At 45.1% G+C, this 25070-nt stretch overlaps 1 protein-coding gene and 1 long non-coding RNA gene across 2 annotated transcripts in view; one reads left to right on the forward strand and one right to left on the reverse strand.

The window, feature by feature from the left end:
* LOC122456959 overlaps positions 1-25070 on the reverse strand; it is a 74057-nt gene that overhangs the window by 10111 nt on the left and 38876 nt on the right. The window lies entirely within an intron of this gene.
* P2RX1 (purinergic receptor P2X 1) overlaps positions 9871-25070 on the forward strand; it is a 34581-nt gene continuing 19381 nt past the window's right edge. The window contains 4 exon segments of the mRNA XM_038375538.2: positions 9871-10229; positions 19249-19396; positions 20196-20267; positions 23339-23408. Coding sequence (XP_038231466.1) covers positions 10093-10229; positions 19249-19396; positions 20196-20267; positions 23339-23408 — 427 coding nt within the window. The 5' untranslated portion in view covers positions 9871-10092.

Consider the following 25070-nt stretch of genomic DNA (forward strand, 5'->3'; position numbering starts at 1 on the left):
TGGTTCCCTGCTGCTTTACAAGAGAAGTGTTACTTTGGACAATGCCCTAAGGCTGCCTGGGTAGTTGGTTGTGTTGGTGATACGTACATCCTCCTAGTGCTTTATCCTGCCTCCAGTGAATTTTCCAATGAAGGTTTATGCTGTTTGTATCTTTGGTAAATTTCCTCTCTCTGCACAATTCATAAGACATCGCTTTGGGGGAAAGAAGCATTGGGGTGTATTTACAGCTGGCCCTCGCTGCTGGATGCTAAGACTGAGATTCTTTTCATAGCTGCCCAAATTGATTTCCTATTAGTTTTAATGGGAATTGGACATCTGACTCCCGTAGGGTGAAATTTTCAGGATTCCTACGTGTTTATTTTTGAGTTGGATAAATTGTTGCCAAGTTATTTGTAAGGTTGGATGTGTTGTCATGGCAGCTAAGGAATGCAATGCCATTTATTTCCCCTCTTCCCCACATAGTTTAGTTAATGCCATCAGAACTATTTGTCAGAGTGCACACTCTAGGCCAAGAAAGCACATACACAGAATAAAGCTGAGACCACAGGGAAGAAGCTAAGGGAGGTAAAGGACAAGTTAAAATTGGAAATAAAACTGAACATGCTGTTTTGCCTAGGACATTACATAGACTTATCTGCAAATATTTTTCCCCTATTGTCTCACCATTGCATATTCCTGACCCAAGCCCCAACTGGGATCATGGTCCTGTTGTGTTAGGTGCTGTACACACACAGTGAGATGTTCCTTACTCAAAGGGCTTACAATCTGAGCCTGGGATTTTCCACAGAACCAAAGGGAGACAGAACCTTAAAGGGAGTTGGGTGACAGACTCACTTTGGTTCTATTGAAAATCCCAGCTTGACTCTCAGAAAGGTAGGACTGGCAAGGACCTTGAGATGTCATCTAGTCCAGTTCTGCTGCATTATCTAGACAGTCCCTGACAGGTGTTTGTTTAACCTGTTCTTAAAAACCTTCAGTCAAAAAGATTCCACGATCTCCCTAGGCAATTTGTTCCAGTGCTTAACTACCCTGACAGTAGGAAACTTTTCCTAATAATTAACTTAAGATTTCCCTTTCTGCAATTTAAGCCCATTATTTCTTGTCCTCTCTTCAGTGGTTAAGGAGAACAATTTATCACCCTCCTTTTTATAACAACCTTTTACGTACTAGAAGACTTAGGTCCCCCCTCAGTCTTCTCTTCTCCAGACTAAACAAACCCCGTTTTTTTCAAACTTCTCTTATAGGTCATGTTTTCTAGACCTCTAATTATTTTTGTTGCTCTCTTCTGGATTTTCTCCAGTTTGTCACATCTTTCCCAAAGTGTGGTGCTCAGAACTGGACACAATACTCCTGTTGAGGCCTTATCAGCACTGAGTTGAGTGGAAAGGTTACTTGTTATGTCTTGCTTTACAACACTCCTGCTAATATATCCCAGAATAATGTTCACTTTTTTTTGGCAACAATATTACATTATTGACTCTTATTTAGTCTGTGATCCACTATACCCGCACAGCCTACTCCTTTCTTGGCAATCACTTCCCATGTCGTACTTGTGCAATTGATAATTCCTTCCTAAGTGGAGCACTTTGCATTTCTCCTTATTGACTTTCATCCTATTTATTTCAGACCATTTCTCCAGTTTATCCAGATCATTTTGAATTCTAATCCCGTCCTGCAAAACATTTGCAATCCCTCCCCAGCTTGTTGTTATCCACAAACTTTGTAAGTGTTCTTTCTGTGCAATTATCCAAATCCTTTATGAAGATATTGAACAGACCCAGATCCCTGAGGGACCCCTTTCCCTTCTATATGCTTTTCCAGCTTGATTGTGATCTATTGATAACTATATGGTTTTCCAACCAGTTGTGCACCCACCTTTCAGTAGGTTTATCTAGGCTCTATTTCCTAGACAAGATAAATAGACCCTACAGACTTAAGCACCACTGCCATTCAGTTTATTTTGAAGGTCATCTCCACAGCCACAAGAGACAGCTACTATTTTTAAAAATACATTGTCTACATTTTACAGATGGAAAAGGAGAGAGAGCAGTTCAATTCACCTAATGAATCAGCAGGGAAGATGTTGAATAGCAATCAGGAATTAACTCTTCCTCCCCTGCTCTACTCCCTATGCAATACTCTATGGGTCTGTCTACGCTATGTGACGGGGCAAGGCCAGATGGCTATAGAAAAGTAGTGGGAGATAGATATATTGGCTCCAGGCTAAACAAATCCCTGGTACCAGGATAAGTGAAATGGCAGCTGCTCCAGGTCAATTAAGATACCTGGGGCCAATTAAGAACTTTCCAGAAGGCAGGGAGAAGGCTAGGTTGATTGGGACACCTGAAGCCAATCAGGGGCTGGCTGAAACTAGTTAAAAGCCTCCCAGTTAGTCAGGTGGGAGTGCATGTCAGGAGCTGTGGGAGGAAGTTGCGCGGTTGGAGAGGCTGAGTAGTATACACCATATCGGGCACAAGGAAGGAGGCCCTGAGGTAAGGGTGAAGTGGAGCTTGAGGAAGTGAGGGCTGCTGTGTGGGAAGTAGCCCAGGGAATTGTACATGTCATGTTTCTAAAAGGTCAGCTACCATAGCTGATACTATTAGGGTCCCTGGGCTGGAGCCCGGAATAGAGGGTGGGCCCAGGCTCCCCCCCACCCTTGCCCCCAATTAATCACTGAGACTGGGAGATAACAGAGACTGTGCAAGGAAGGATAACTTCTCCTCACCTCCCTTGCTGGCTTATGATGAAAATGGCTCAGTAGACTGTGACCCTTGTCTCTAGAGAAAAAGGGTTACGTGGAGGGCCACAGTGAGCCTCTGACGCTAGTGAAATCCGCCAGGAAACACGGGACCCACGGAGGCAAGGACAGAGCTTTGTCACAGCTACAATGTAAGGCCAAGATGAGGAGAACTTGAATTAGCAGACCCTGGGTTTGTTAACCTGGAGCTTGAGTGGCTAAACTCATTTGTAACCCCAGGTTAGGAACTGTTGAACCTGGGGCCCCCACTGCGGCTCCAGCATCTGCGTTGCCTTATGTGGACCTGAGTTCAACCATCCAGGTCCCAGACTTCCCAGTGACCTCCCAAAATGTGGCTGCTCTAGCCCTTTGTTCATGGTGCTGTTTGGGAAAACCTGAGTATCCACCAAACTTGACTATCCAGAGAACAAAGAAAGTCGGCCTGTTGGATTTTGGGATACTTTTGACGGACTCCCAGAACATGAATCCAGTGACATGGCAAAGTAATAGGGCTTGAACTCTGGGTCCCGGCTTGACTCAGACTGGACCCTGCACCCCCATGGGAGCCTGGGACCCTGGATCTGAGCCCTGGACTTTCACTGCAATGTAGTCAGACCCGAAGGGTATTGTCATCCTTTCAGTGATAACCCTGACAGTTGCTTGTGTGATGCCCATCAGGTGCGTTAACTCAGCAGTGAAGATGTGCCCTTCGATTGGTTTAAACTGCTGCTTGGCCCTTTCATTCCTCCAGAACAATTGGTGACTAATCTTTCAAAAACAAACAATCAACCCTGATATCACACATCGTAAGTGCAGCATCTGCTAGTACACAGGGGGAAGCTTCCAGCCATATCCTGCTCCTCCCTCTTGTGATGATTTCAGAGTTCCTCTCCTGTCTTTGTCTAATCTCAAGCTTTTCAGTAATATTGGCTCAATCCATCAAACACTGATTACATTCCTAGTTCTGCACCATTGAACGGAATGTGGGTTTTGCCACTGACTTCAGTGTAAATAGGATCAGGCTTTCAGTACTTATTATCATGAGTCATTAATAGATGGTAATAACTTTTATGGCCTGACAAGCACCTATCCTGCAGTGTTTGCAGGGTCCTGCCATTATTTGTGGTCAAACAAATACAAGTTTAAATGCAAACGCATCTTATTTTGCACTAACCATAAGCTACTTTTCCATAAGAGGGAGCCAACCCCTGCATGAGAGGTTTCAATCTCTTCTGTCTTTAAAATCTAAATATACTTAGGGCTTCTGGTTATCAGTATTGTTTACTTTAAAAAAATCTGTAGGTTGCCATTAGAAGAAGCCAACAATAGTATATAGCAATATTAAGCTGTGTGTGTTTAAGGGTTTTTGGGTTTGGTTTGGTTTTCTAAGTGTGGTGGTAGTGCAGCATTTCTGATATCCTCTCTGATCTCCCAGACCATCACTCTGCAGTGTGAAAGTTCACAGGACTCTTCTGTTCTTTTGAAATCTTAGTGTGACTAAATAGGAGTGCGAGAAGTTGTGGTGATGTTGAGCACAACTGACTGGTAGACAATGACAAGTAATGTTCAGCAGCATGGGGTTTGATCCTCCTATGGGCCGAGCCCTCTGGCTCTGATCTAGAAAAGCTCTTAAGCATGCAAGTAGGCCCACTGACTTCAGGTTTGAAACCTCCAGTTCACACGCTATAAAGAGTCACTACTGAAGGCTAGCCCCAGGCAGAGATAGGGCAAAGATGATCGATGGAACTGCACGCTGCAGGAGCATTTTGTACTGGCACTCCAGGCCAGTTAAAGATAGTGTTTCAAAAGGACTCATTCCCTATCCTGTGTTGCTAATACCACCTGAGTGTATTCAATCTTTACATGCTAATAGGCTGTTCACTATTGCTGCTGTTTTCACTTCATGCCTCTTTTGCTTGTAGTTGGTTTAACTTTGATTTTTAGGGTTAGGCTACACTGGAAAATTCTACCATTTTATATCTGTATATTTAAAGTGTAAACCTCCCCTTAGTATTGACATAGTTATAAAGGTGCTGATAATGGTGTAGCTTATTTCCATTCGGGAAGGGGAATAAACTATACTGGTATAAGGCACCTTTGCAGCAGAATAATTGCATCCACACTAGGACTTATACCTGCATAACTCAATAGGTCTAAAAAAAATTACCCCCCCCCCGTCCAACATGGGATCCCTGGATGAAAACTGAGTATAGACCAGGCCTTGCACACTATTTCAGCTGCATATGCTGCATAGATTAGTTTTTAAAATGCTATTTGTACTGAAATGTTAGTTTAGATATTTGATATGAACAAAAATGTTTTTATGAAAGTTTATAAAGTTAATATATATTAAGAAAAGCCTACATTTAGGATTAAAGTTGCCACACGGAATCAGAGCTCTGGCTGGTGTAGATCAGCAGAGCCCCAGTGACTTCAGCTAAGGCACCTTCTCCCAGTTATGAGCTGCAATGGAGCTATGATGGTTTATGGCAGCTGAGGATCTGGCCTATGGGGTCCATTAATTATTTTACCTGCAAGGCAGCAGCAGCTTAGCACAGTACTGGCAAACATGACAATTTAAACTACGCATTTTTATACCACCAGCATATGGTAGATGAGATGATCTCTATCATAAGCTCATGTGTTTTATGAACAGGGAACCAAAGCTTTAATTAGAGAAGTGTTTTAAATGTTGCAGTTTAGGAAGGGATACAAACTACCACAAACATCTGTGCTAAAGATCTAGGGGCAGAGTTTATTCTCCCTGCCCAATATAAACACCACAGTGCGTTATCCAGCTGTACTTGCTCTGCTGTTTTGGTGCCAGGTAGCTTAGCAATATACTTTCAAGGTTAGTTGGTTACTGGTAATAAAGACAGTAGGGTACCTGCTTTAATAGCTGCATCGGGTTGAGTGAGGATGGGGTGGGGTTAGGACTCTCTCTCAAGCTAGTCTGGACTAGGTTTATTTGGGACTTGACTAGGGAGCAAAGGTACATGTGATGCACAAGAGGGTGGGTAAAGCCTCTCTAGGGCCTGTATGAGCACAAGGTCTATAGCAAGGCTGAAGATGCATCCTGGGATGAGGGGAAGAGTTTAGGTCTAAGCTTTCATAAGCTTTTTTGGGTTTCCATCTCCCTGGCCTTAATGAAGCCCAATTCCGAGAAAGCAGGTGCTCAACCCTTTTTGAAAATCAGGCCCCGTTAAGTTGTCTCAAGTTTGGCACCCAAAAATAAAAATCACAAGTCACTGTTGGACCCTCTGACTAGAGGATTTAGTAGCTCAGGGCAGCCAATCCAACAGCTGCCTGAAGAAATTTTAAAATCGGAGATGAATATGGTCTCCCCTTAGTATTGCTGAAAGATTAGCCATTCTATTGAATTGAAGTCCTGGAGAGGGTTACAAGTTCTTCTTTTACAAGAGAAAAGGAGTACTTGTGGCACCTTAGAGACTAACAAATTTATTAGAGCATAAGCTTTCATGAGCTACAGCTCACTTCAGCATCCGATGAAGTGAGCTGTAGCTCACGAAAGCTTATGCTCTAATAAATTTGTTAGTCTCTAAGGTGCCACAAGTACTCCTTTTCTTTTTGCGAATACAGACTAACACGGCTGCTACTCTGAAACCTGTCATTTTACAAGAGAGTTTGCTGTTAAATTTAGATGTCCTATTTTCCTTATTCCCATTTCTCTGGCAAGGGTGTGCAGCCTTCCCTAAAAGGCCATCTTTTGTACAGTAGGTTATGATTTATTTCCCACCCCCAACAGATGTCTAAGCTTATAAGGTCTGTCTGTTCTTCTCAGTAGCAATATCGGGCTTCACTCTTAAATGGTTATCATCAGCAATTTGTTTGCTTTTGGCTTCCCATCTGATGGTTTTCCGCATCCTGTAGGGCTTAGGAGCCTGGATTACCTCATGTCACTTAGAAGTAAGCAAAGTGGTACCATCTGATTTAGATTTCTAAGCTGCATGGTATGCTCAAAAGGTTACTATGTAAGTTCATCTGTGTTTCCACGCAGTCTATTTTAAATGCAGCAAGTGGCTCCTTGTAGTCTTGTGAAAGGATCATGTTATAATCAATTTGTTCAGCTCTTTTCTTGTTTGTCAAGCCTTCAAATTATTGAGCCCGTATGTTGAAGTGTTGCCAGGCTGAATCCAGTAGAAAGTGAAAAGTGACTAGGTGAAAATATTGCCATGTCTCAACAGATCTGCTCCATGCATGTATTCAGAGCCCTAACTGCTCACAGTACAAGTGTATTTTAAAAAGCATGTTTTACTCTCCTTAGCCTGGTATAGCTACAATAGCCAGAGAAGGGGGGAGTTGGAGTTTATCCTGGTTCCTATATCATTCAACACAATTGTTGTGAATAACTCCTTGGTTATTGGGGATGTTGCATACATCAGGAAGAGCCCAGCTTAACTCTCACAGGCCAGGCTGAATTTGCAGGGCTGGCTGTTTGGGGAAACTCTTGACAACTAAGCACTTGTGATGCAGAAATCTTTGAGGCAATAATTATGGAACTTCTTGAAGTTGTCTCCCCCCTTCCCATACATACATGTGTCATGGTAGAATCGCACTTTCAAGGCTGCCATACTGGAAGCCAATTGAAAAGTTGCAAGTCGCTGGGTCTCCTGCAGTGGGATTTCTACATTGTACCTACAGCTTTGGCACTAGAGAGGAGTCTGAGCCAAAACTCTACTTCCAGCCCTCCCTCACGTCCTGATCCAAGTCTCAATCTGAAGCTAACAGGCCCAGGCCCATTTATTGGCACTCATTGACCTGCAATAAATGTCACATTGAGAAGCCTTCCCCGGGCTGCTGGGGCACTGTGGCTGTAGCTCTTTGCTCTTTTCCTCCTGAGATTCATTACATAGAGCACATGGCGAGAGGATAGTCCTGCGCCACCTTGGGCAAGTCCCTTCACCCCGTCCCAGCTTGCTATTGACTCCTCCCCGCTTTATGGGTGAGCATTATCTTTCTAAAGTGCATTGATACCAGTGAAACTCTCGCATGAATGTTAGTTGTTGTTATGGGCCAGATTCTCAAGAGCACCAGGAGCTTTCCACCACCTTTCCGCTCCACAGCCCTGACCCTGGAGGGCAGCTGCAGGCCAGTTTGTCTCTCAGAACAAGATAGAGCAGCATCTCTGTGATGCTGCTCTATCTTGTTCCACCTGGAATTCTCCCCACAGTCCCAATGTGCTTCCACCAGGCAAGAAGAACCAGAGTGAAGACTTGACTATGTCCCTTTTTCTCCCTGGTACAACCCCAGAGCAGCATCTGTCCTAAGAGAGTCAGGACCAGGCACCATAGATCTGGCTACACCAGGTTTACACCACCCAAGGATTCCCAAACAGAGAGAATCCCCAGATGCTCCATTATGCGACTGATGCAAGAATCTGGCCCTGTTAATATCTGAGTACCAGGAAAGCTTCCTGACCCCAGAATGTGCCCTGAAGCATGAGGATTACTATAGAATTGTTCCAAATGCTGTCAATGAAACCTAAAATCTTTGTCTGGATTTAGGTTAAATTTACAGGCTTGAAACATAGTTGAAGTTTGCACCATGGTTCACTAAAGTTTTCCCACTACTGAGCTAAACTCAGCTGATTTTATGGGATTTGAGTTGAAAACAAGTGAAATTACCAGTTGTGCAAACTTCTGATGTGAACCATGGCAATTTTGCCTGGGTTCTGTTTTGTGATGCATCTGAACCAGAAATTTGGAGTGAAAAGTGCTGTCAATCCAGGTGGAGTGGAATCAAATCAGAAACTTGTGGGGATTTCTTAAATGTACCTTCCCTAGTTTGCACAGTCTTATCTGATACTCTTGTACCTTCCAAATCCATCTCTTTAGAGACACACCTGAGTCATACAGTTTAGCTATGGATCAAATAACAATTTGTTAGTCTCTAAGGCGCCACAAGTACTCCTTTTCTTCATGGTCTTTCAGCGTCTGTTTCCCCATTTACAGTATTATTATTAATTGGTTGTATTACCATAGCACTTAGGTGTTCTAGTCATGGCCTAGCACCCCCGTTGTGCTACGTGCTGTACAAACACAGGACAAAAAGATGGTCCCTGCCCATCTATAATATGAGGAAGCTACCCACATCCCATGTGTATTGTGAGGCAGTTAATTAACATTTATGAAGCTCTCTAGCTGTTGTTAGTCCCATTCCTGGACATAGCCAATCCCTTTATAATCTTACTGAAATAACCGTATTTGCTAGAGAGAGGCCCAAACCTAAATCCCAAATCTGATCAGCCCCACACCCAAACTTTGGGAAAGTGCTAATCCAAACTTTGTGGCTGGCCCTTATCTCTATGATGGCTCAAGAGAAACCCTTGGATGCAAACCCCACCAAACATTCAGATCCGAATTCCTTCCCTGGGGCTGTTGCTTTGAGTTCGTGACTCCCTCTTTGACGTCCCAGTGCAATGCTAATGCCAAGAAAGAACAGAACTGTAGAGGAGAGTGACTTATTGGGCTCTGGAGGGCAAGTGAATTACCAGAGAGCAGCATCACCTGCTGTAATCATGAAGACCACAAAAAAAAAAAACCCATCCCAGGAAAAAACATTATTTCACTGTATACAGTTGCTTGGGGGAGCAGCGTACAATAGGAAAGGGTCCCATGCACTTTTAGTTACCCACAGCAATCTACAAACTGACCTAGACCACACATCTTGATTGCACAACTTCCATTTTTTGCTAACAGGCAATTTCTGTTACCCTTGGATGATTTCACCTTCCTGAGAAATTGTATATGGCAATGTGCTGTTCCTGCCAGCAGGTCTGCCCCAGTCAGAGCAATCCGAATAGTAACTCTTAGCACCTTACATTGCACTCTGCATTGTCCAAATGCTTTGTAAGTGTTAACCCATCCTGCCTGTGCTGTAGTTACTGTGCTGCCAGATAGCCTGGGCTGTATGCTTCCGTTACTTAACCACACGTCCCCACCCCCAGACCATCTAAGGAGACATTGAGTGTACTCGCAAAAAGAAAAGGAGTACTTGTGGCACCTTAGAGACTAACAAATTTATTAGAGCATAAGCTTTCGTGAGCTACAGTTCTTTTCTTTTCTTTTTACGAATACAGACTAGCACGGCTGCTACTCTGAAAACTGAGTGTACTGTGTATGCAGAAGTGAGCATATAGGAAGCGCAAGCTTCCAACCCCTCGCTGAGAAAGAATAAGATGTGCAGAGGGAAACACTGGTGGATTTTTGTGCAAACAGAAGACTTGATCTCTTGTATCGAGGAGCTCCACCCACTACAGTCAGAAGGGACAGAGCCTGTGTTTGGTTTGGGATTAGGCATTTGCATAGAAGAGCATTAGTCCTGCTGCATCAGCCATGGGGCTCAAGCTCAGGGAGAAAGCTGCTTCCTTATTCTTTGAATATGACACCCCCCGGATGGTGCTGGTGAAGAACAAGAAAGTGGGACTTGTCTTCCGGCTGATCCAGCTTGTGGTCCTTGGATACATCATAGGGTAAGGCTTTTCTAGCTTACTACATAGCCTTTCACTTCAGTGAGAAATTCCAAAGGGCAGCTCTTCCGAACTTTCCAGATACTAGACCTGCTGTCCAGCCATTAAGCTCAGTGCTAGTGTTGCCACACGGTCAGTTCTTGCTTGGCTTGGCTATTAGAATTTCTGTTCGGCCCCCTTCTGGATGAGAAGTAAAGCTGAGGCCCTGCCGCTTATGATCCTTAAGCACCCTGAGCAGGGGCATTAGCTAGATTCTAATGTTGTGGATAATTATATTTTGCCTCCTTACAGTCTCCCAACCGTTTCAGCTGGATACAGTATTCACTTTGCCCTGAGCTGTATGTTGAGCAGTGTTGCACTGCACTGTTAAATAGTTGCTGCGTTAAACCCCAGAGGTGGCTGCATGTCAGTGATGAGGGTAAAAATCCCAGTATATAAACGTTATAAATTATGGTAAGCTCACTGGAGGAAAGGCCGGATCCAAAGCCCACTAAGTCATTGGTTCAGGCCCTCAATGCCTGCTGCTGTTACTATTTTCATTATATTAACCCTAGCCCTAAGCTTTGTAATTTGTGAGACCCAAGCGGCTGAAAGAGGGAGGAGGAATGGAGGGGAATGAGGCCAGACATTTCCTTCCTCTCTGGCCCTGTTTCCCAAGAGGGAGGTAAAGCCATCCTATGGGTTAAACAATGAGCATGGGATGCAATGCTTCCAAAAGAGCAAGGTGCAAATATCTGCTTAGCTTTGTTTGTGCCTGAGGCCGGGCCCGAAGGCAGCTAGAGCTCAACAGAAACTGTTTTAAACAGAGAGTAAATAAAGCAAACTTGTCTAAAGCGCCTGACAAACTGAAAGGCGCAGCCTGACCCAGGGTGTTTAGAGCTGCAGAAGGATCTCGCAGCAAGAGTTCATGTGCCCTGAATTGCCTCCCCTAGTTTTCAGCACAAGTTTGTTTTTAAAAACTGTTACTGAACTGGCCTCCCCCAGGCAGCTATCAAACTGTAGCATGGCACTGGGTGTTTTTCAAAAAGGGATTTGAATCTCTGCACCGTTTGCACAGTGAGCCTTGCCACCTATTGAACAGTCTGACCACAGAGCATGCACATGATTCACCACAGTCTCTGACAGGTTTCAGAGTAGCAGCCGTGTTAGTCTGTATTTGCAAAAAGAAAAGGAGTACTTGTGGCACCTTAGAGACTAACAAATTTATTTGAGCATAAGCTTTCGTGAAGTGAGCTGTAGCTCACGAAAGCTTATGCTCAAATAAATTTGTTAGTCTCTAAGGTGCCACAAGTACTCCTTTTCTTTTTGCACAGACTCTGAAATACACAAATGTAGGCAGTAAAGTCCCTGTACCTGCCTCCATCTTGGGGCAGGCCAGGTAAGGGGCATGGAAGATTCAGCACATCTGCTGCAGCCTCTCCTGGTAAGGCTGCTGTGGAGCATTCAGAGGAACTTAAACTGCCCTTCTAGGATGGGAGCCTTGAAGGCGGGCTGCAGTGGTGGAATGGGAGTAGAAGGTCACCTCTTGCTCCCATAGCTATTTGCACCTCTTTGTGCCAGTGGGGATGCATCCGGTGAGGTGTATTCAGTGATGGAACAATATTGATTTCCCCCACGTACGCTGAAGATGGGCAAAACGCTAAAGATGGACCTCAATTCCCCCAGGAACTACTTGCCAGAGGGTTTCTAGGAGGGGTCCTAGTTTCCCACAGCAGAAGGCTCGTTACCTCACACGTCTAATGGCGTGAGGTAGGACTGTGGGCGGTGCTTGGCTTTGTTTAACTCTCATTGTAGATGTGCAATTAGCAGCATTTGCAGGAGGGGCAGCGCGTGCATTCCCTTTATCCCCAAACAATCATTGCTTAGAAGTAGGGCAGCAGACTCACAATGGGGGATGGGGGTGGGATGATGGTGGTGAGAACAGTAATTGCTGCCATTGGGACAGTGAAGGCCCTGGATCACCAAATTTGCTGTCTGAAAGTGGCTGAAAAAACTTACTTTCGACAAAAGATCAGAAATGAAGTTTCACAGATTTTTTTGGGGTGGGGGTAGGGGGGAGGGGTTGGTCCTTCCCTGCCCCAGTCTTTTCTGACTAGCCCCACCTTCAAATCTGAGCTATAGGGCTATTGCAGAACGGGATAGCTTCAGCCTCCATGTAGGGATCAAGGGTGATTGCAAACCAGAGGAGTTGGGGAGGGGAATATGGCCTGCAAAACGTTGGAGAGAAACAGGCAGCAAAGCCTGTGCTGGGGCTCCAAAGCCAGAATCCAGAGTGTGGTGGTGTTTTTCTTTAAACTTCAGCGGGTAGGTGCAATAAAGGCACGAACCATGATATGCTGGCTGCATAGACAATAAAAATGGCTGCCAGATTGGTAGAAGGGTAATTCTACCCCGCTTCCTCCCGCCCCCCCCCACCCCCGTTTTTTAAGAAGGGTGAAAATTGTTTAACTCCAACATCAGGCCTGGGAGAAAAGCTCTTTCTCTTTGTGGAAGACTTTTTTGCTCGTGGACTGTGTTGGCCATCTCTGCCATGTCAGATTACACGTACTGTAGCCTCTAATGGCCACAAGTGCTCAGCATCTCAGCTGCGCTGTCTGTCTGAAAGAGCTCCTTCCCCTGTCCGTCTGAAAGAGCTCCTTCCCCTGTTTCCCCAACTTTCTGCAGATCATAACTATATTCTCCCTTAATGAACAAGCCTGAGGAAGTTGGACTTTTTTTTTATCTTTGAAAGCAAGCTTGCCAGGCAGGATTATTTTTACATTTAATATGTAAATGAGTCCAGCTCTCTTGAAGAACACTTTGCTGGGCGATTATTATGGCATTGGGGATCCTGCCTGCCTCTGGGAAGAAATGGTATTGCAATGACACCAACTGCTGTATATTCTCAGCCATAGTGGTCATTGATAGCAGAGATAGAAACTTTGGTTTCCACTTGACCTAAAGGAGTTTAGGCTTGGAATTAGACCAAAGGTTTCTAACCATCAGAGGAGCGAAGTTCTGGAACAGCCTACCAAAGGGAGCAGTGGGAGCAAAAAATCTAACTGGCTTAAAGACTGAACTTGAAAAGTTTATGGAAGGGATGGTATGATGGGACTGCCTATGGTGGCATGTAGCTGATGTGCAACTGTAGGTAGCAAAAAGAAAAGGAGTACTTGTGGCACCTTAGAGACTAACACATTTATTTGAGCATAAGCTTTCGTGAGCTACAGCTCACTTCATCTATCCCCAATGGCCAGTGATGGGATACTAGATGGGGAGTGCTCTGAGTTACTACAGAGAGTTCTTTCCCAGGTGTCTGGCTGTCGGGTCTTGCTGAAATGCTGAGGGTCTAACTGATCGCCATATTTGGGGTCAGGAAAGAATTTTTCCCCGGGTCAGATTGGCAGAGAGCAGGGGGTTTTGCCTTCCTCTGCAGCATGAATTCTCTGTAAAGTGAAGTCTTTAAGTTGAGGACTCCAGTAACTCAGGCAGAGGTTATGGTTCCGTTTCAGGAGTGAGGTTCTGTGGCCTGTAGTGTGCAGGAGGTCAGACTAGATGACCATTGTGGTCCCATCTGGCCTTAAAGTCTGAGAGTCTATTAGTTTTCAGTAGCAACAGGGCTTGTACGTTCTCGTGCTAGAAGCAAAGTTGGGATTAGCCCACTGACAAAAACAGAGGCAGCTTTATATCTATGTAGCTTCCTCTGTACCCTATTTTTATCTATGTACATCCTAAGATAGAGTTATCGATGCACCCCAAGTACATACAGTCATTATTGCATGGGCCTGTGGGTTTTTCTAATCTGACAAGTTTACATGCAAAGACTTTTCCAACTATGGTCAGACTGTAATGATATTTCATTTGTATTTTCCCTCTCATTGTCCTACTGGGGTTTCTTTTACCAATAAGAGGGTTCAGAAGGAAGTGAGCGTTAGCATACACCATGTGAAAAAATGATCATTTGTTTGTCTTGGTGTGTACAGAATGCAGATACGACGCATCCTGTTCCAGCCAGCCCCAGCAACAGTGAGGCTTAGCCAGGTGGATCTGAACCCAAATTCTCAATCTGAGCATCTCCAAATATTGAGGAAGTTGTTACAGTACAGTAGTATTAGGAGGTCCCAAGGTCAGGGCCCCATTGTTCTGGGTGCTGTACACGTCTAGTAAGACAGTTTCTGCCCCAAGAAGCTTTCAGGAAGAACAACAACAATGATTAGGGGTATGGAACAGCTTCCATATGAAGAGAGATTGAAAAGTCTGGGACTGTGCAGCTTGGAAAAGAGATGACTAAGGGCGGATATGATAGAGGTCTATAAAATCATGATTGGTGTGGAAAAAGTGAATAAGGATGTGTTTTATACCCCTTCCCATAACAAGAACTAGGGGTCACCCAAAGAAATTAACAGGCAGCAGTTTTAAAACAAAGGGAGGTACTTTTTCCACACAACGCCCTGCCAACCTGTGGAACTCATTGCCAGGGGAGGTTATGAAGGCCAAAAGCATAACTGGGTTCAAAAAAGAAATAGATACGTTCCTGCAGGATAAATCCATCAATGCCTATTAGCCAAGATGGCTAAGACTCTGATTGCTGGATGCTGGGAGTGGACAACAGGGGATAGATCACTCAATAAATTGCCTCGTTCTGCTCAATGAACATCTGAAGAGGGAAGCAGTTAGAGAACAGCAAAAGCTATAACACTGTTACCTGGACTTCTGCACATGTACACATTGTTCAAGGTGTATATGGATAAGATTGACCCTAGTTAATGCCAGTTAGCTGCCCTAGGTAAATATGCCCTGTGCATTGATCTTCACTGAGGTCTCTGTGCATATTCATTGCAGTTGCATTTGATGGAAACTCCAGGCTCGAGATGTTGAGGGAAAGATGCAGACAATGCTCTATTCCCTGGTCTAGCCTGGGAACACACAGGAAAAAGTATCAGTTTCAGACCTCCAACTGTCTAATCCTATGCCAGAAACTAAAACACAAGTCTGGTTACCAATAAGACTCTTCTTCCCATACTTCCAATGGGTCCCACCATGCTAGAGAGTGATACGCAGTTCTACTGCCGGGAGAATCTTGGAATATATATATTCACCAGTAAAATATGCAAGAACCACAAGTCTCAATTCCCTCTGGCTTCCCAGCTGCTGCCTCTGCCAGGAAGGTTCATTTTCAAAATCAAACCCTTCCCCCCACCATATACACACTTAGAAAAAGGTCTTTTAAAATAAATAGTTACACAAATAGTTCTACAGGCAGTAAGAACTGGGAGGCTCACTCATTTGCCTAGGATCCATCAGTTATTTGCCTAAGCAACCCAGCTATGGTGGCAAGGTTAGGAAACCTGGGCTGGAGATTTTGGCACAACCAAGGCATTCTTGTTGTTTCCCTTCTGCTTGGCTACAGATGGCATTAGGTTCCTAGTCCAAGTGTAAAACGCCATCTACTGAAGCAGGTCAATGCTGGCTCTGAGCATCTACTTGCCTATAAAAATTGCAAGTCAGGCCCACAGTCACTTTCTCTTCTAGCCCCCAGAAACATGCTGCAATGGGTCTAGGCAGCAGACAGGCACTAAAGCTGCTGCTGCACAGGTGATTACTAAATCTGGTAGAGCTGGCCCTGTAGAAGCGGTGCTTTCTCTGACTCAGTAGGCAGAGAGCATCATTTTAGCCCTATTAGAGAGACAATGTGGGTGAGGTAATATCTTTTATTTATTGGACCTACTTCTGTTGGTGAGAGAGACAAGCTTGCGAGCCACACAGAGCTCTTTTTCAGGTCTGGGGAATGTTCTTGATCACTGTGGGAAGGTTACCTTTCAGTTAATGAGGGGCAGGTATTACAGACCTGCCTAATGCTCTGGGGCTATGGTATTGCACTCTCTCTCTAGGCACCAGGATCATCTCTTCTTTTGTTAAATCAGTTTCCTTTTTATTTCAATAGGGAATGCGTTACATGTGACAGCACTGGGAACTGCTGAAATGCCTCAGCCACAGCTGCAGTACTAGTTTTCCCAGCCACGTTGCTCCCTGCAGTGTTCAGCAATGCTCTAAAACTGGAGAAGCCAGCTGCCTGGCTAAGAGGGCAGTTCAGTCCCTGTGCTCATTAAGGCCCTGGGTGCCCTCAACTCACAGTGAAGTCAATGGGAGTTGAAGGGATACAACACCTTGCTGGAGGCTCTCATAGAAGCAGGCCCTTTGTTCTTGGCTTCTCTGCTTAAAAACTTGGTGCTCTTCAGACTCCTATGGCTGTAGTTTTAAGATGGGAAAAGGGAAACTCTGGTGATGCATGTGAATTTTTGCTTCAGCATCTGTCTGCAAGGAGCTGGGCTGAAGCTGAGACCACTGTCTTGTTTGGTGGAGGCCACCCAACAGCCTTTTAGTTACTGCTGTTGTAACATCCCTCTCCTGGGTGGGTCGTCGGCAGCAGGGATTGAACCTAGGATCTCTGTTTCGAAAACCATGAATCTGTACTTCCTGAGATAGAAGACCCATGTTTGTAGCAGGCTAATCAACCTCTATATACAGCCCAGCCACCACTACAGAGGGACACTGTGCCACACTCAGTGGGTGTAGGTTAAATGGATTAGGGTTGAATTTGAAGTGGCATCCTAGGGGCTTTATATTTCATTGCCACTCCCCTAAACTACCATGCAGTTCTTCTCTCAGCAAAAGAAATGTCAGGGTGTCCACAAATAGAAGAGATGAAATTCACCCATTATTAACACCACACGCTAATCAGCTGAGCGCAGCCTCGGACATGTCCTGTGCTGCCTTCACCATGTGGCTAATGACCGGTGTTCACCATTGATGGCTCTTTGCTCTCCTAGAAAACACCCCCAGCAGAACACTCACTTTGCATACCAGAGCTAGTGGGATCCATGCCCACATTCTGCAGCGGATGAAAACCAGATCTCTCCTTTTTTAGTCTGACCGACTCTTATGTGGATGATTCCAAGAAGTCTTGGATTTCAATCCAAAATGGTCATCTGGCCTTGTTTACAGTTTCTCACAGAGTTAATTAAAAGACAGTTTTCAGAGTAGCAGCCGTGTTAGTCTGTATTCACAAAAAGAAAAGGAGTACTTGTGGCACTTTGGAGACTAACAAATTTATTAGAGCATAAAAAAAACCTTTTTTTTCCCACCAAATGCATCCGATGAAGTGAGCTGTAGCTCACGAAAGCTTATGCTCTAATAAATTTGTTAGTCTCTAAGGTGCCACAATTAAAAGACAGTTTGTTCACATAATAGGCTAATTTAATGTCAAAATCTGACCATATTGAAAGTATTAATGGCCATATAAATGTGATGAACCATTCACAAAGTAATCTGTAAACTACTATTTAGACAACTAACTAACATAATTTACTGCCACTATCCTCAGCTTGCCAGTTGTCAGCTAAGACCATGTGTTGGCTAATCATTAACCTGAGTTACACCAGCCAGAAATTGCACTGTGGGGAAGGGCGATGTTTAGACTATTAAATGTTGCTCTGATTTAATTTCATCTGGCAGAGGGTTCCGTCACACTCTTGATCATGAGGTCAAATTCAGATTAAGAGCAGGGAAATTCAAGCAGGCCCCTCCATCCCCCCACACAAACTATATTGTGGCTAACTGCTGGCAGAATCAACCCATGCCATCAGCAAAAACTGCTGAATTCACATAGGGAAAGAACATGCATTTTAGTTTGAAGATCTCTTTCTTTATGGAACTATCACACATTGTGTGCCTTTGTTGAAATCTGGAGACAGTGGCATTAATTTAAGGGGGCGGGGGTCGTATTAGCAAGTGGTTAGAAAAGAGAACTGTAAGTTAGGACTTTCAGGACTGTAGGTTCTATTTCTGACTTTCACACTGGCTGCCTTAGATTTTTCAGTTACTAATTTTACAACCTTTGAAAAGGAAGAGGAGATATTTCACCAGTTTGTGAAGGTGTAGTAAGGCTGAACAAGTTGTTTTTGTAGAGCACTTTGAGGCCGATAGATGAAAGAGGCTATGGAAGAGATTGAAAGGCTTTCAAGATACGGATTCTGACTTAGGTCTATTCCTGCAACCCTTCTTCATGAAAATATCTTCAGTGGAATCAGTAGACTTGCTTGTGTGAGCTAGACTTGTAAGATCTGCAACACCTTAATGTAGCACCTGCAAGTGTGTGAGACTTGGCTGAAAAGTCTCTCAAAACAACCTTCCTTGAATGTATTTTAGCAGTTCGTGGTTCTGGTCCAAGCTCTGACCAGGACTCGCAGGGTCATGCAAAAATGAATGGTAGGTTTTTTTTAATACCAAAGTTTGGTTTGGGATAGGCTCAAATTTTGAGTGGGTTTTTGTTTCAGGGTGGTTTCCGTTTGAACTGAACCAATTCCTGTTCCCCACCAGGAATTTCAAAATGTATTTCAAGATATTTTGCACAGAAATAGCTCCGTAATAATGCTTTTCAAATCTATCTATAGCTCCTTCAATTTACAATTTCAAGTACTTTACCAACATGGCTGAGTTAAGACTCACAACACTCCTGTGAGATGGGTAAGTTTTGTTACCCTCATCTTGTAGATGGGGAAATTGAAGCCTGTAGACTCAATTAAGGCTCAGATTTTCTAGCATGGCCTCTACTTCTGAGTGCCTCAGAAAGTGTCAAACTTCAGAAGCCACATGGACCTGATTTTTCAGAGGGGCTAGGGCCATCACAGACCTAGTGCTGGGGGTGCTCAGAACCTCTGGAAGTCAGGCCTTTGGCTTCTAAAGTGAGAGACCCAAAAAACTGAGGCCACGCTTGAAAACTTAGGCAACTTGGTTAAGACCAAGGTCACATAAGGGGTCAGTGGCAGAATGAGGAACAGAACTAGGTCCCCAAACACTTTAAAGTTCTTCAACCACTGCATTATGCTTCCTCCTTCTGGAATGTCTGTGTTTTTCCCATTCTGCAAATGGAGCCCATTCTATGTCTACTCCATCCTGTTAACTAGACAAAAAACAGATACCACACTGTACTCCTAATGAATGTGATGTTCTGTAACTCATCTGAATGACTTTGTTTGCCTAGGTGGGTTTTCCTCTATGAGAAGGGTTATCAGTCACAGGACGGCATCATCAGCTCGGTCTCGGTGAAGCTCAAAGGTTTAACTGTTACTAACATTATCGGGATAGGCCCACACGTCTGGGACGTGGCCGACTATGTATTCCCACCTCAGGTAAGGAGGAGGGAGGGCTTTTTTCTAATCCCTGTCCTTTATTGGCACCTTGCGGAGGAGAGGGAACCAGCAAATGACTCTACAGTCTTCTCTGTGAATTGGCAGCATGTCCTGGGCTACCACTGTCTGAAAGGGTGTCTGTTCTTCAGCACACTCAAGTTCTTATTTCTAGAGGTCCTGAGCATCTGCCACTTCCCTTAAGGTCAATAGGAACTGAAGGTGATCAGCACCTCTGAAAAAAAATCAGACTACAAGTTACCGTCAGCTCAAGACTAGTTACTATTTATTGGGGGCTCTTTGTCCCCACTCCAAAGCAGGGGGTCCAAACAGCTGATGGGGCTCTGGGGAGGTGCAACACCCATCAGTAGCCCAAAATGATGTATCCCCAGGAGACAGAACATCACAGATAGTCATTGCTGGCCCCATTGTCCCTCATCTCCTTATTTGGCTGGGTGATATTTTATCTCCATTTCCTCCTACTGCTCCCCCTTGTAGCATCTCTGCTATCCATGGGAGAGACTGCCTGCCTCTCACGGGCAACCATCTGGTTAAGTCTTTAAAGTAGCGGTGTTGGTAGGAGGGTTAAGGATGAGTCTGCCTGAGGGAGGAAGGATGGGCAGCCTGACCATCTCTGCCAGTATGTGATCTAGGCGGTGGTTGTTTACTGCCTGGGCCACAGTCCGATGGAAGATTTTTGCATAACAGTAACACCTTTCGCCCAGTAACTCTCCCGCCCCACTATCATGATTCACTTGAAAATAAGTTTCCACCTTTGACCTGATCGCATTCCTCTTTGTAGGGTGACAGTTCTTTTGTGGTGATGACAAACGTCATTATCACCCGTGGACAGAAGCAGGATATTTGCCCTGAGGTAAATAGAATTGTATTATATTTGCAGGGATTTTCTTTTTTTTAATTTAGGTTTATTAGAGATGGGTGAATAAATTCAGGGGGGAAAAATCAGGCCTCTTCACTCTCCCCCCCACCCCAAATATTTGCCTAAAATTCCAGCCAATACCCCAAATGAAAGAACTTGTAGAGTATTTACCCAAACTCAATCACACCTCAGAGTCCCAGTTTTGTGGAAGCTTCAGTCAGTTCTTATTGTACCACACACTATGAAGCCATCATGTATCATCATCATCCATCATTTCACAGATGGGGAAACTGAGGCACAGGGGGAAGAGACTTGCTCAAGGTCGCAGAACTGGGAACAGCTGCTCTCCTGATTCCCAGGCTACTGGTCCATCCACTGAACAAATGATGAGACATTGGAACTGTCCCACTTTGGCTGGTTATTTCAATAAGAAACCTGCAATCACAAGTTTCCTCTATGCCTAGTGATAGCCAAGGCAGGTCACAAAGAGTTCCTACCTAATGATAAGAGACAGTCTCTAAACTAGAGCAGGCCAGGGTGGAATTGTTCCCTGTAGTAGTAGCAAAGTCCCATCTCTTTGCGGGTAACACAGCCCACTGTTTTCCCACCAATTTGCTAGTAGCAACCTTATGATCTTTAGCTTTATGGATATTAAGATTCTCGGCAAAGAAATATGCTGTTTATAATGCAAAGGAAAGCTACTGTTAATGTGTCGGATGCACTGTACTACAATTGCCTTCTATATCAAAATATCCCTAGTACTGACAAGCTCATTAGCAAATCTATTTTCAGCCTCCCCGATCCTCCCCACAACAAACATGTAGCTATTGATAACTCTTGTTACATAATTTCCAAAGAATTTGCATTTGCTCAGTGGAGACATGGCCATGAAGGACGGTTCCCCTGTATCTGAGTCAGAAGGATTTGCCAAGTCTCAGAAATCCAAGAGTTGCAAGGAAACCTTGCATTGCAGTACATGGTCTTCTGCAGCTACCTACACTCAGATACCTGCAGGACTACTCTCCACAGTCTGGCTGAGATTTCCAAAGCCATTTAAAGGATTTGGATGCTCAATTCCCCATTAATTTTGAAATGGAAATTTGAGCATGCAAATCCCCTTGAACACCATTGAGAATCCCAGCCGACATATGTAACAGGGAGTGGTACAGGGCTTTTGGGAGGGTTGGATTATCTACTGCAGTTGATTAGCTGACTGGAGTTTACCCTTTTCTCCTTTGTACTTTACGCCTGAGGGCATTTTGTGCCAAAAAATATTTTAAAATTCTGCAGATATTTGACAAATAAATGTGACGGCTCCAGCATGGCATTGGGAACCCGAACAGAAGTGAGAGATCACTGTGCAGCTCCCCCCTGGGACACAGACTCAGCAGTGAGGCTGCACCCAACCTTGACACAGCGCAAGGACTGGGCCTGCCCCAGAAACACCCCAGAACCCTGCCCCTCTGTGCCAGGTGCACCAGGTGTGGGCAGGCAGGCTCAGCAAGGCAGAATCCTAATGTGGAGGGGCTTAGTGTTGGGGGATCCAGGTGTGAGTTGAGAGGGTTCTGTGTGGGGCAATCTGGATGCAGGCGGCTCAGTGGGGGACCTGGGTGCACAGGGGCTTGTTGGGGGGTTCTAGGTGCAACAGTAATGGGACTCTGCAGGGGGAATCCAGGGGAAGGTGGTTGGGGCTCAGCGTAGGAGTCCAGGTGTGGGGGGCATAAACTCGACAGGGGGGTCTGGGTGTGGGGGGCTTGGTGGGGGGTCCAGATGCTGGGGGAGTGGGGCTCTGGGGTGGGATCCATGTGCAGCTGGTTGGGGCTTGGTAGGGTGGTGATCCGGGTGTGAGTGGCTCATTGAGGTGGTACAGGGGGAGTGGGGCTTGTTGGGGGGGTTCTGGGTGCAGGGGAGGGGGTGAGGCTTGGCGGGAGGGTCTGGGTATGAGGGGGTCTGGGTGCACAGGGGTTGAGCGGATAGGGGAGCAGCTCCCTGTGCAGGAATCCCTCCCCCTGCAGCTGAGAAGTGATGGGCGCAGGAAGCGTGTGGGGTGGAGGGGGTGTGTGTGCAGAGCTTCCTACAGCTGGGGGAGACATCTGGGAGTGGGTCTGACACGGCCCTGGATGCCATACAGAGGAAGAGGAAGTCCCGATCTTCTCAGCCCAGCTGGGACTAGCAGATGAGCCCAATGCAGGATATAAGCCATCAGCCAGGTCTTCTCCAGTCCCGCCCCCTTCCCCACAGTGATTTACCTCTCTGCCGCCTACCCTGGCACCCAAAACATATTGCTGGGGAAGGTCGCATGACTGCTCTTGTGGTTTCCCTTTGCTTTGCTGTCAGAAAGTCATTTTTTTGAGGAGAAGCAAAGAAATCTGTGGGGAACATAAATTCTGTGCATGCACAGTGATGCAGTGATGCAGGAGTAGTACTTGTATTCACAAGATGCTATCCCAGTGAGGCAGGGGATGGGACTGCAGTATCTTCGGCCCAACAGTGAAGACAATCAGATTCCCTAAGGATTTTCCACTTTTATATTCTGGGAATGGCCACCTAGAGGATCTGTCTCCCATAGGGCACAATTCTCAATCCAGTTTAGGGCTTCTCTTCACTGCAGAGTTGCCCCTAATTCATGTCCTGTCCACACACAAAGTCCCTTGAGTTGGGTGGTGCTTTTAACTTGAGTTGGCTGACCCAGCAGGTAGTACAGAGTACACCTCAAATGAGCACAATTTGCCAGCTGCTAATCCAATCACTCAATGTGGCTCCAGTGTTGTTTTGCATTGTGGCTGCTCTCACTGGAGCTAGGCTAGTTTGAGTGGTAATAACTCGAATTACTCTGCTGTAAAGACACAGCTTGAGGGCTTGTCTATGCAGAACGTTGTGTGCAGTAAACTATATGCTGTAGATTTGCACCCTGGCTTGCTGTGCAGCAACATCCCATGTAGACAAGCACTTTGTCTAAAGACAACTGGAGTTGAAGAGGGCTTTCCCATGGACTGTACAGAGCGGGATTGCTGGACACCTGATTCCCAGCCACTGAGAGATGTTTGCTTTCTTTCTCATCACAGCTGCCAGATGCAGGACGATGCAATAAAGATAGTGACTGTATCCAAGGGAAGTACAGTCGCCAGGGACAAGGTAAGAAGGGAAGCATTAAGACTGTTTAGCTCTTCAGGGCAGGGACTTTCTTTTATTGTCTCTGAAGCCCCTAATATGCTTTTGGTGCTATATGAATAACAGATTGCCAACAGTTCTCAGTCAAGACGGTACAATGAGAGGCATATTGGAAATGCAGAGATTAGATTAGACAGGTTTTGTTACTTTCTCACAGTGAAAGGAAGGTGGCAGTATTTCAGCCTGTCAGCAGAGATGAGTTGAACCCATTCGGAAAGGGTCAGATACAGCTGAACATGAGAAGATTCTCTCTTGTTCCCACTCTTTGGAAAAAGGGTCAACCACTCCCACTATCACATCCACACCTATCTGTGCACTCTGCAGCAGTGCCTCATTGGCAGCAGAAACTGAGACCCCCAGGTTCAATGCCAGTGTTGCTAACTTCTTTCTCCAGGGGTTTTCTTCCAATCTTAAGGACATGAAGATAATTCCATGAAGCAGGTTGGTGGGAAAATGGCTTACTAAGGTAGAAACAGGATTGTAATGGGGCCTGCTGGCCATTCTGTCTCCTAATATATATCCCTCCAAGATGCTCTTGGACACTATTTAATTACATACTTTAACTTCCAAGGGGTTTTTTAAGCAGGTGAGTATTTGCACCTAAAAGGCTATAAACATGGAGAAGCTGACAAGGAGGCCTGAGTGACCCTAGTAAGGTCTCTCCAGACAACTCGCATATTCCATGCTGGAGTGATCAGAATCTACTAGAGAGTGACCATTAACTGTTTACTTTTGGGGGTCACTGTTCCATAGCTACAGTCTGTGCATTTTTAAAAGTTACTTTGGCAAACCTGGAAACTTGTAGGGGAGAGTTGTGGGGACACTGTCTATACAATGTCTGGATTCTGGCTGATGCAGCAATTTTCATTGTGACAACTTCAAAGTACCATTGAATATGTCTATGTGTACATGGACCCCATCCTTGCTGACAAGGACTATATCCCTCCCAGGGATGATGGGGGTCATTAAACACAACCACTGACCATTCAGATGGAAGTACCTTGGGACAATGAGTTAACTGGTTCTTCTGGGCTTGGGCTTTCTCCTACCCTTCTGCAGAAGGGGTGGGAGAGCACAAAATCCCCAAATGCAGGACAAAAAAAAACCCCAGGTGTTCATGCTAGTCTTTAACAACCACGGAAGTTGAGTGAATACAGCAAAGATACACTGAGATATCCTGAAAAAGCCACACAAGAAGTTTTAGACAGGAAAGGGGAGGAGATGGGCATCCCCTCATGGGAGGGGAGTAATGGTGGTGGTTTAACTGCAGGATCAACCAACATCAGAAAACAGAACTCTGACATGGCAAAGAGGTGAAGACAAACAATGCACAGCAGGAGAGAGACCTGGATACCTCCAGAGTACTCTCATCCCAGCCCAAAGAATACTCTGGAGTGGTGAGGAAACTGAGGCAGGGAAATGCCTGTAGGTTTTATTGTTTTTTGTATAGATCTGGGCATTTCTCATGCTATTAAATGTAAAGCACAATAGTGATATAATCTTGCAGAGAGTCTGTCTGTGTTGTATGTGCTACACCTGTCATGTGCCTTTGAAAAGTTAACCTGTGAACCCAGAGCATCCACACAGCTGGAGTTTTGGGAAAAGGTGTGGTTAAGGATGGTAAGT

This window comes from Dermochelys coriacea, chromosome 17 (genome assembly GCF_009764565.3).
Source record: "Dermochelys coriacea isolate rDerCor1 chromosome 17, rDerCor1.pri.v4, whole genome shotgun sequence".
Taxonomy (NCBI): domain Eukaryota; kingdom Metazoa; phylum Chordata; order Testudines; family Dermochelyidae; genus Dermochelys; species Dermochelys coriacea.